We start from the raw sequence: 12716 nt of genomic DNA on the forward strand, positions 1-12716 counted from the left end.
GAATTTCAATTTACATCACTAAACACAACAGCCAATATAATAAATACCCATAAGAAAAAAAGCTGATTTTTCCCACTTGCAAAAGATCAATTTATTTTGAGTTGCAGGAAAAAAGTGTAATAGCAATTGAGTCATTAATGATAACAAGAGGAGGTTTGAGTGATTTTGTTTTTTTTCTTTTTTTTTTTTTTTAATTTTTATTTATTTATGATAGAGAGAGAGAGAGAGAGGGGCAGAGACACAGGCAGAGGGAGAAGCAGGCTCCATGCACCGGGAGCCTGATGTGGGATTCGATCCGGGGTCTCCAGGATCGCGCCCTGGGCCAAAGGCAGGCGCCAAACTGCTGCGCCACCCAGGGATCCCTGTTTGCTTTTCCTTTTTGTTAGAGAAAGTAATACTGTTGGTCCTGGTATGACTTAATCTCGTTAAACCATATCTAATAGTAAATTATGCCTTATAGTTAAATTGTTTTTTTCTTTTTAGATATCTAATATTTGCCTTAATTCTACATTATTTTTCACAGAAACTCTAACCTGTAAGTTTGAGCACTGGAACAACAGCAAAACTTCCCCCTGGAGCCTCCATTGGGCTTATCCCATTGACTTTCCAGTTTCACGTGTTCAGTTAGAATCCTATCTCTAAACCTGGTGCTGGTCCCACCATATGTTGATTAGGGACTCCCCTGTTGCTGGAGGGGTGTGGTGCCTACAGGAATAATCTTCAGTTTTCTCACAAGTGCTTGAACAGAATAGGCTCTGTTATGTTCAGTTTCCGGGTCATATCTAGGTGCAAGTTTGCATCCTAATGAGCCCAGGATCTTGTTTAGAAGCTCCTCTAGGTTATAGCTCAGAAAGCGGAGGGGAAACAACACGTATATTTAATACGTACTGAAATAATACATTAAGAAATAGACGCTCAGCAAAAATCTAAGAATGTAAAATGTAGTGCTGAAATCAAGACAAGAGTTATGTTTTATCACAGTTTATCTCAAAATTTATTCTGAGTGATATCAGAGTAACAAACTTGAATTTTTAGATCTGTATCCAGTAAGTCAGCCTAGGATTTGCCACACAGTCCTTCTATTCTGTAGATTCCTAGGTTCGACACCAGTTTCATCCGCTTAGGCTTTTAAAAAACCACCTTCCAGCCACTCAGTTGAATTCTTGCTATAGCATTTAATGAGGAATCTAGAAAAATTGAGTCCATACACCACATCCAGAACCAAAACAGAACTGTCCTTGCTTCAGATCTGCCTCAGAGGAATTATTTCAAATTCAGAGCAAAGGGCTTGCCCTAACACCTGGCTCAACAGGTGCTTTCTTTGTAGATCTGTTTCTAAACAAATAGCTGGGCAGCCCGGGTAGCTCAGAGGTTTAGCGCCACCTTCAGCCCAGGGCGTGATCCGGGAGACCTGGGATCGAGCCTTCTTCTCCCTCTGCAGGTGTCTCTGCCTCTCTCTCTCTCTCTCTCTCTCTCTCTCTCTGTTTCTCTCATGAATAAATAAAATCTTAAAAATTAAAATTAAAATTAAAAATTAAAGAGATTTGTGGTGACTCTTCTGGTCCATAGGTATCTGGATAGGCCTCAGTCATTGGAAGTGAATCAGAAAGAAAATCAAGATTTTGGCAAGTTATGCAGTCCTCACAGGTGTTCTGTGGAACTATTTGCTTTGGTAAATTCCAATTTGCAGCCACACTTATGCATTTTTGCAGTTAGGAAACGGGAGAAGAATGCTGAAATGCCTTTGGAGATAGAATCACTAGGTAGGATGTAGGCCATGACTGTGGCTATGGAGAGGAAGAGGATACTGTTGCTTCTACTTGGGCAAGTGGTGAGATGATGATGCTACTAAGGCAAGGAACACAGGGGAATAAGCACTTGTGTCTGTGCATGCTGGGTGTGGAGGGCCAATAGGACTTTCAAACGGGAATGTCTAACTGGTAGTCAACATGTATTTGGGGATTTCTGAACTGAAAATATAGGATATAGATTTTGGAGTCACCTGTCTACAGATTGCAGGTTATTAAATCTTGTGTGTGAATGATGTCATCCAAAAAGAAAGTATAGACCAAGAAAAATAAGAGTTCACAGATCAAAGGCTTGGGGGACACAGTTACACTTAAGAAATGGATAAGGATTGAGTAGCCAGCAGAAGTTGCTGCTGAAAATATAGGAGAGTACCAGGAAGGAGGGCCTCAGGAGGTAAGGCAGGGAGGGGTGCTCAGAAATGACACTGAGGTATGGAGGGATCAGAGGAGATGCTGGACTTTTAGTGCAGATCCAGAAACCCGTAACTGAAACCCATGGGCCATGCTTCAGAATCCAGCAGTTTCCAGATCTTAGAAAGGTAAAACAGAACATATGCCAGATATATTAATATGTCTGCAGCAAAAAGTGTGAGTGTGCCACACCAGATGAATAAAAAATGTAATTAGCCTTAGGTCAGGTCTAGTCAGGTTTTGCTGTCGAATTAGTTAAAAAAAAAAAAAAAAAAAAAAAACAAAAAAAACTAAGTTTATGGAGCATTTGGACCTCAGAGCTGTGGATAAATCATTGGAGATCCATGGTTGCAAGGGTTCAGGGAAGTAGAAGCCAGACCACAGCAGATGAAGATACAATTGAGAGACCAGGTAGCAAAGCAGATAGTCTTTTGATTATAGGAATGAGTATAAGGGAAGGATGGTTTGAAGGGGAGGCCTTCTCAAGGGAATAGGATTATCAGTTTTAGAATGTTGGAGCCTTTGAACTGTTTCATAGGTGAAGAGGGAGGAAATCATGGATAAATGGAAATATGGACTAATGGCGAGACATGAAAGATCATGGAAATAATGGAAGATAAAAGGCTCTAGAAGAGAGGGTGGCCTGATGGCAGAAGAAATGCTCTGAAAGTTGCCTCTAAACAGGCATGAGACATGCTTCCTCCCAGACTGGACCTAAAGGTACAAGGTTAGAATAAAGGAACAGAGAGTCTGGAGGTGGAAATGCCGTATAGCCCACGTGTATTACTTTTCCAAGATAAGTCACTTGGTAGCTATGGCAAACCTCAATGAGTAAACCTCATTGAAAACTTTGTATTTTCATCATCTTTATCAGAGACTAAGAGATTAATTTCTCTCCTTTATTCTAGCAAAACATTCTTGTGTATTCATTTGCATTTGTCCCTCTTAGACCTTAGTTGTGATCATCTTAGTTGAATCTTTCTTTGGATTGGTGCACTTTATCCAAAAAGACAGTTAATATCATTGGTTAGTCAATATAAATGGTAAGTTAGCTAATATAATTGAGTCTAAAATAGAATTCCAGTATTATATATTAGTATATTTATTATAAAAATATTCTTATAAGGAAATTAAAACCGCCTTCTTATATACATTTCTTTATTAATACACTAAGTTTCTCCCCACGTGGAAGATTTAGATTTTAGGAATCATGCTTTTGTTCAATGTAATATGGAGGAATGCCACACAGGGGAAAAAGAAAAAAAAAAAAAAAGGTTTCATTTCTTGGAGCTGCAGTTGACCAAGTAAGAATGATTCATATCCCTTTCCTGTGAATATTTCTATTTCTTTCCTTTCCACTGATTTCACCTGCTTTAGAAAGTCTGTAGTGACAGTTTATTAAATCATCACTTCATGGTTAAAAAGTGCCAACTGCAGCAGCAGGAATTCACATTACCCTGGCCTACATTCCACAGTCAACGAAAGCAGGCAGCGAGTAATGTATTTACAGTACGGTGGATTTATTGGTAGCACATTTTTTTCTCAGCCTCTCCTTAATCCCAGCTCCTCTCTGTATCGTCGAGAACTGTAGCCTTTTAGGGTATTTAGAAACTACAGGCCTCTTTGTATGGCCATGATCTTCACAGAGCCAAAGCAAAGTCTTTCGCCCTCTAGATAAACATTTAGTTTGATTTACAACTGGAAATTTCTCATATTTTACCCTTTGAATCTCAAAAACACTACATAGCAAAGGTCAAATGTTCACTATTGTAGTAAGTTTTCTCTAGTTTTTGTGGACCAACCACTGATCTTCTTAAAGCTTTTTTTTTTCCTCTTTAAAAAAAAATCAAATTTTTTTTTTTTTTTTTTTTTTATTTATGATAGTCACAGAGAGAGAGAGAGAGAGAGGCAGAGACACAGGCAGAGGGAGAAGCAGGCTCCATGCACCGGGAGCCCGACGTGGGATTCGATCCTGGGTCTCCAGGATCGCGCCCTAGGCCAAAGGCAGGCGCCAAACCGCTGCGCCACCTAGGGATCCCAAAATCAAATTTTCAAGTTCCTTTTAGCTCATAAATGTTCTGAGTCAAGATTCTACTCACTGTACCAAATTCCACAACTATAACTGCATTGGGACTTAGCGGCCTAGACTGAGAACACAAGTGATATGCAAGTTAAATATGATCTCCAAAAGCAGTACAAAGAGAGTGTCAGTTCTATATAAACTATTTCTACACTAATGGGGAAGTGGTGCTTGGGCACCTCATGGTGCAAAAGATTTCTTTTTCTGAGATAGAATTCTACCCTGGATCCTAAATTTTTTCCCCAGCATCATTTAGGATGCAAGGAAATTAAGATGACTACCAAAGGGATTCTGGTACTTACCAGATCTTCATTGTGGTAGGAAAACCTTTCAGCAAGACAGTAGGACTGAGAAGAACCTCTTTATGGTGAAACTGAGCCAAAGAATCACTTTACCTTTCTCTTGGAAGGAGACTTTGTCATAAAAATCTGGTACTAATAGTAGGTAAATTACCCTGGTATTTTCCTCAGTGAGAGATAAGGTGTCAGATTCCCAGTCTACTGTTTTATTTTGCCAAAATAAATTCTAAAAATGTACTGGATATCAAGGACTGACTGTAAGTGTGTCTCTTCTACCTGACATTTGGTCCCTAGTTGTCACACTCTCAACTGTCAAAGAGGCCCTGAAACCTAATCTACTAGAAGGCACATCACCAAGAATGACAAAAATGACAACATGTACCTAGCATTAACTACGTAACAAGCACTTTCATAGACTTTACATGTGGTCTCTTCTAATGATGGATAGGCACCTCTTGTTCCATTTTCTGAGTGCTTTTTAGAATAAAATTTTGTTCTCCTCTCAGATATTCAAGAATTTGCCTTTCTTGCTGTCTCCCTTAATTTATGGGCCATTTATGCCTATATTACTAGGATAATGTATTTTTCTGTTGCTCTCTGTGGACTTTGAGTCTGAATATCAAATGGCAGCGAGCCACCTCAGGCAAGAGTCAACTTTCTGGTTTTCTTGGGGTTTCTTTGTTTGTTTTTAAGATATTATTTTTAAGTAATCTCTACACCCAATATGGGGCTTGAAACTACAACCCTGAGGATCAAGAGTAGCATGCTCTACTGACTAAGCCACCCTCTTGTGTTTAATGACATTAGTTATTTCCTCTTTTGTTATTTCCTCTTCCCCTCAAGGAAGGCTTCATGAAGAACGGTGACCAATATTGTTTAACTACCATCAGAGCTTTCCTTACACAGTGACTTTTTCCATTTTGAAAAAAAAACAACCATTTTCATGGCTTTTTAGCAATTGTGAAAATGCCTTTGTTTTATTCATGTTTTCCAGGATATTTTATCTGTAGGTTAGGTTTCACTCCAGATGTGGCATTTATAGTACAGTGTTTTATAATCTTTTTCTTTCAGTTCCAAGAGATGTGCTCCTTCCCCCTAAACCAGACCCTGAAGTCTCTCAGAGTGAACCTGGTAAACAAATTGTTTTATTTTGCCAGTTAGGTGTGTTTTTTCAAAAAACGTTCTTGAGATAAATATATTTTTAAATCATTGTGATATGGAAGAAGTTTGGAGAGTATTATGGATATAAAATGTGTATTTCTTTTTTGTGAAGATTTCATCTTATAATTTGCTTGAATTTTTTTCTCTGGTTAATGTGAGGGAATAGTATATAATTAGCTTATTTTCCTCTGGAAATGTTTCCATCGAAAAGGAGATTGTGCTAAAATTATAAGACATGCTTGTTAACCGACCATTTTTACCTTCTTTCAAAATGTAAATAGAACTACGTTCCAACTGTGGGTGTACTTTGAGTCAAAAATGTGCGTGCCTACTCAAAAATTTTCCTCAAAGTCGCAGTGAATGAGATTCAAGTTTTAGCTAAACCAAATTTCCTTAGTGGCATCTAATATATAGAATTTTATCATATTTATTATGATTCTTTGAGATGTTTAAGTGTTCAAATGGAAGCATCTGAAATGCAGAAATGCTGTTTACTTTACCAGGTAGTAATTCTCATAAATATATTTCCGTGGTTTGCTTTTGACCTAGTTCTGCAACCTGTTACCTTTAGAATTGATGCACCAGAGACAACAATAGGTAATGTGTCTCCCCTACCAACCAACTCTAATTGTTTTCTTTGCTACAGTCCAATTGCAGGTCTTTCTCAACTTATCAGCTCGAAACATCATCTCTTCTCGATCCACTTCATCATCTCATTCTCATTACTCTTACTCTTTCCAAAATAGAAAAGCAATGGCTTCACTGTTGTAAAGACTTTGCCCTGAAGACCAGCTTAAGACTACTTACTCATTACTGAGTTCATCTCCACCTACCTCATTTATTTCCACATTCGAAATGGTTCCACGTGCTCATGCCCATCTAGTTAACATTTTCTGCATGTTTAGTGGTTCTCGGCTGTCGTGTTAAAACACACTAGCATGTGACAAGTTATGAAAGGTTCTGGCATGTAATTATTATTAATATTGGCCAAAATACTGAACTTTGCTAATGGTTTATTTTTAAAAATAAACTTGAGGAGACTCCAGGTGACTGTGACAATAACGAATATTTTCACTCAGTTTATAATCCTGTATGTTCTCTTGATGGGAGAGACAGACAGCTACAGCTGACCACATCTGTTTCTCATTCATACCCCATCCTTACCAGGGATGGTCATGGAGTATGTCAAGCCCTGAGTGTTACTTCTTATCTGTCCTGGTACACAAATAACAAAAAAACAAAACAAAAACCAACTGTTGAGAACCATTATTCTTATATTCCACGGTCATTTTCCTGAAGGTTCTGTATTACACTTAACTTTCTTCTTCATGACCCACCTAATGTTTTCCTTTTTTTCTGTTTCAAATGAAGGAATCTCATGTAATATTATTCTGGCCTGGTGCTGGCTTTTGCATCTAAAGATTAAAAATGCCGGTACTTTTCTTTTGCAGCTCCTTTAGAGACACGAGGCAGCCCTTCTATACCCATGATTTCACCAAGTACTGGTCAAGCGGAACTGCCAACCACTCTGGGTAAATTTTGTTTTCATATTTCAGTCCAACGAAGACCTACCTTTTAGGCATTGCCCTTGAAGTTGCCATACGTACTTTGTGTTCATGGGATGTTTCTAAACAATAAAGGGTCTCTTCTTACCATTATATAAGAAAAAAAATCCTTTCCACTTCATTCTTTTACATTAACCATATATTTGTCCTTCTAGTATTTATGCTGGTTTTCAATATAAAATGAGAATATTTTAAAACACCTTTTCAAAATTTTAACTGCTCTAAAAAAAGAAATGTTCCCAGTGTGTATCAGTGCTATACTTCTTGGTTGATTTTTCCATATTTGAAATTGCTTTTGGGAAGAAAATTTCATCTCGTAATTATTATTTTATGGGTGGTAAGTGAAATGCTAAGCAATGAGAGTTCCAAAAAAGAAATTGTTTTAAGGTTGAGCCCTTACTCCGGAGAGCTCAGCATCTAATATGAAGAAACAGGATTTAGTGAGAGTAGGGCTTCCTCAGTACCTCCCAGCACTGTGTGTAACATTTTTCTTTAAACCACATAACAATCGCACAGCAAGTTCTATTACTTGCCTCATTTTACAGCTTAGAAAATTGAGGCATAGAGAGACTTAAAAAATTGGGCCAAGTCACACAGTTAATGTCAAAGCTGGATTGAAACCCACCTCTTCAGTCACCAGAGCTCCTGGGATTCACCCCCGTGTTATACATACGAGTGTGATAGAGAAATGAGCAACATGCTAAGCAAGCAAACTACTAGGTGCATTAGGGGAGGTGACAGAGGAGGTGACATTTACCCTGGATTTTCAAGTTGGAGTGAGAGTTAAAGATGTGAAGGGTTCTTTCAGGTTAAAGACAGATGGGAGAGAGGCAATTCAGAGAATGGTTGTCAGGCTAATCTGATGAGCATGCGACTTGGGCTAGGTGTGTCAGGAAGGTTGGTGAGGATGAGTGGGCCATGCTTTTCCAAAAGTTCACCGACATCTTCACTTCACGGGAGACCCCAGTTTGCCTCGCCCTCAATTGAAATTGAATCAGAAAACAAGAGTTCCCTGCTTGTTATTGTTAATTCCCCTGCCCTGTCCGCACACATCCCACATGACTATGTTTAAAATCAGTGGCCTTATTTTTCTTTCCTTTATCCCTTTTCAAATAAATCTGTCCTCTGTGTGTGTGTGTGTGTGTGTGTGTGTGTGTGTGTGTGTGTGTGAGAGAGAGAGAGAGAGAGAGAGATCACATTTCAAAATGAAATCCTTTTTAAAGGACAAAATTTAAAACTGACCAAATGTATCCTAATTTCCAAATATTCGTCTATCCTAGCCAGGGCCCACAAAGTGAACATCACCCAGCGCAGCAAAGGCAAACATACTTTTCTAGAACCACTGCTGGATATACCAATTATCTACTTTCTACTCCCTATTGTTTTTAATGTACTTCAGTCTATTGAAGCAAGAACCCTCACCTGCCAACTGTCCCAAGTATGTCTGTTATGAGAAGAATCCAGATTATAAAGCAGGGCAGAAAAAAGATGCCAGTGTGTTCTATGCACCAAGTATTTTCTTGAGTACAGTGTGTGGCAAAGTAATTTGCTACATCTATGTGATGCTGTGATGACTTCGAGATAACATGGGAGTAAAAGTAGAGCCACACTTATTTTTTTACTTTGGCCAGGAGAAGTGTATCTATGTCAATAAACTGACTCTCACAGGACATAAATAGAAGAATATTTATTCTTACATAGTGTAAATTCACCTCTTTTCATATGATATATTTCTTTTCCAGCTCACATAAATAACTTTTGTGGAGTTTATGGAATAGAGAGGAGGCGTGAGGATAATAATATCTAAAAACAGTTAAGAGGCACAATTTAAGAACAGCCGTGTCCAGGATCATGAAATGTAATCGTGAACAAAAAGCTTTTGGAAATCCTTAAAATAACCATTAAAATAATAGAACCAGAAGATAAAAAACTTAATAAATGAGCTATTAAAATGTACCTTTAACCTTGAGATTTTGTGATGATGAGGCATACTTATACATGCAGTTTCCCTTTCATCAATGCACGGGGTGGAAAATGTGGGGTGATTTTTTTGACATGTTCAGGGTGATAATTATTGAAAGCCAGCCGCCTTACTGTGTTCTTCCCCAGCAGAAACACACCAATCCACCCAAGGAGTCTTCACAACTAAGATTCCACTAACAACTGAATTGGCAAAGACAACTCCGGGTAATGCTATTTCGTTTCCGTATAGTAAAGTGCTTTTCTTTCATTTTTAAGCAGGAAAGAAGTTTTCTTTTCAGAGTGTCAGTTTTCATCATAGTGGAATTCGTTTTCATCATTTCGTAGGTGCAGGACATCAGCCAAATAGGAATGTCACTCGAATGTAGGGAAGACCATTTCTTCAGTTAGAACTTGGCTTTTGAATATAGGGTTGACCACATGATGCTGAGAACTAAGAAGGAAAGCCTCCCCCATCTGGCCTTTTTTCTTTGTTTAACCTTCATTTGCCTCATTTTCCACATCTAAATAAGAATAGTCTGTTTTAGCTTTTTTCTCTTCCCCATTCACCTCTCCCTCCCCCTTGCTCGCTCTCTCCCTGCCTCTCTCTATCCCATCTCCTCCTCTCCATGAGCATATTGATATTGTGGCCTGAGGAAGGAAACTCATAACAAGAAGAATCATTTTTTTTTAAGAAGAATCATTTTTTAAAGATGACTTAATATTTAAATATCGAGGGGAGGGTTTGGGAGAGATTTCCTTTTATTTCTTCCTTTCTACTTCTTGGGAAGTGAACTCACCTACACAAAGTTCTATCACCCTGTTCTTAGAAGTCTATCTTTTTTGTATTTTTCTATCTTACTTAGGTGAGAATCAGTTGTGGATTTCTGATATTTTTGTGTTTTTTTTCTTTTTGTTCTAAATTATTGCTTTTGTTCATCTCTACATCTATCATGTGGTAGGAAGCCCAAAACCCAAAAGTAAACTTTTTTTAAGTAGTTGGAAGACCCATCTATTTTACTTCTTGTCAGTCATAATTTGTGGCAAAAATTTGGTGCAAGAAATTTGAAATAGTAAAAAAAAATTATTTAAACATCTAATGTTAAGGTATATTATAGAAAGCAGAGCAGTACTTATGCTAAATAAACATAACTGGAACACTTTATGGCATAGGACACTTCTTGTAAATTTTCTCAATCTTTTTTTACTTGTTTGGTTTCATTTTTTATTAGGTTTTAAACGTTTGTTATTTTTCCTTATTACCTTTCTATTTATTAACTTTGTATTTATTTATAAATCCACACAGAAGAAACCTAACATGACAGCTCTCCCACGTCCTCCTGACCAGCTTCAACCATTACCAACAGATGGTCAATCACGTTGCATCCATAACACGCCCTCGTTTTTGTATGCTTATTTTTTTGTATTTTTGCTTAATAGAAACAATTAGTGTCTTAATAGAAGATAGTTGGATTCTCAAAATGAAAAACATTGTTTCTGCAGCAAAATATATAAATATTTATAAATAGCATAAAAAAAGACTATTCAGGTTGTATAGCCAAGTGAAAAAGATTCCAGCTTTTTAGAGCTTTATAGATTTCAGAATTAAGAATAAAAGAGGTTTGATTTTCCTTGCTTTGCTTTTTCTTATTTTAATGGGAATATCAGTATTGTGTCACCATTACTAGTGTATGTGGAATTTTTATCATTCTTTCTAGAACATGGTTTTACTAGATAGGAATTTCATGATTGATGTATATCCAGGATCTGATATCATTATATGAAATGTCTTAACATATTTATACAATGTACTGTATGTTCTGAGGATAATTAGCTTGGCCTAAACTGTGCTGCCCTAGGATTCATCACTTCTCTAGGCTTGGACCAAGGATCTTTAGAGTGAGCTCACCAGGGATTCACTAGTATGAGGTGACAAAGAACACCCTAGGAATGAACCCATCTTAAGGGAGTAGCATTCACAATCTGGGCCAGCCCAATACACTGCATTTCCCAAGAAGGTCCACTTTCACAAAGCCATGCTATGTGTCACCCTCATAAAACCCTCATAAATGTGTACCTGAGCTCTGCTGAAGAGGACGTCAGTCATCTGTTTTGGTTTTTGTATTGTGTTTTTAACATCAGGCATTAAAGGCATAAGACAGCACACCGCAATTTGAGAGAGCTGCCAGAGGGGTGAAATGATTCCTCTTGATCTTTGCTCTCTCCCAATGCATGTACCATGGCCTGTGTGGCTTTTTGATCTCCAAACCTTCCTTGATGGGGGACCCAAGTGCTCCAAAGAAACTTTGTGCCTAAAACCTGCAGCGTGAGCCCACTAGGAGAATCTCTAGTTCCTTTTCTCTGTGACACCCTTGCCCCTTTGTCTGACAATTCCCTGCAGCACACCAGAACCAAAGCCCTGAAATGTTCAAGCTTTTCTTTGCCTTTCTCAAACCATAATAGAAATCCACTTGACTAGAGATACTTTAAGGTCACTGTTTATTTGACTCATTTCCACTCCCTTAGTCTTGCCCCACCCAGGAAAATTATATCTTCCTTACCCTCTCCCTGTGCTGGGCAGAGCATGAGATCTTCAAGGTGTTTCTCCTATAATCCTTTTTTTTTTTTTTTCTGATAGTATCTTCATATAGTATTTCTTAATGCTCTTCTTAAATAGATTTTTATAAAAATAGGTACAAAAGCATCTTTTAAAATTATTTTGTCATTAAAAACTATGCGGACATATGTTCACAAAGCTCCTTTGTCTTTTTTTTTTTTTTAGTTTAAAATTAAAACCCTAGAGCAATTTTCTCAAGGCCATGTGTTTTTCAGTGATGAACTATATGAATTACTCACAGTCTAAACTGAAGTAATCCTCCAACTCTCATATGAAAAATTGTCTAGATTTAAGTAAAGATTATGGGGGGAAAGTAAAGTAAAAATTCTGATCCTGTGACTTTGAAATACTGAGTATAGGCCTGATTATTTGTGTTCTGCTTTACATCCCTTTCCTGTCTAAAGTTTTCAAATTCATATTTGTTCTAGAATGAGACTAATAAGAACCATGATCTTTATATTACTTTAAAATAATCTAACACTGAGGAAATTAACATGAAAAACAGAAATAGCTGAAATTCACAGGGAATCCTACCACTCCCAAAGGGAATTTTGAAGACAAGCATTTGCAAATCATCATTACACATTTTAGGGTGTAATGAGAATTAATTTTGTATAACCTCTGTGCTCTGTTCACTCCAGCTGCTACAGTTTGAAAGGCCCACACTAACCCTACAGAGAATTTCAGCATGTGTCTGCTGTTTTTGGCCTGAAGTATGGCAAAATTCTGCTCATCAGTCTCCACGTTGGAAGCTTATAAATGAGCTACATTATAATCTGTTTCACAGGTGTATTTTTTTTAACATGGTAGGCAAAG

The 12716-nt window shown here is 37.6% G+C and overlaps 1 protein-coding gene across 47 annotated transcripts in view; it reads left to right on the forward strand.

Annotated features, from left to right (window-relative positions):
• ABI3BP (ABI family member 3 binding protein) overlaps positions 1–12716 on the forward strand; it is a 240572-nt gene that overhangs the window by 179372 nt on the left and 48484 nt on the right. For 38 of the 47 annotated variants that reach the window (XM_072811858.1, XM_072811870.1, XM_072811860.1 and 35 more), the window contains 4 exons: positions 5670–5729; positions 6309–6356; positions 7211–7291; positions 9434–9511. In XM_072811858.1, the coding sequence (XP_072667959.1) occupies positions 5670–5729; positions 6309–6356; positions 7211–7291; positions 9434–9511 (267 nt within the window). The remainder of the gene's footprint in view (positions 1–5669; positions 5730–6308; positions 6357–7210; positions 7292–9433; positions 9512–12716) is intronic. The other 9 variants (XM_072811861.1, XM_072811879.1, XM_072811871.1 and 6 more) reach the window with 5 other exon arrangements.

The sequence above is a fragment of the Canis lupus genome, chromosome 35, assembly GCF_048164855.1.
Source record: "Canis lupus baileyi chromosome 35, mCanLup2.hap1, whole genome shotgun sequence".
NCBI lineage: Eukaryota > Metazoa > Chordata > Mammalia > Carnivora > Canidae > Canis > Canis lupus.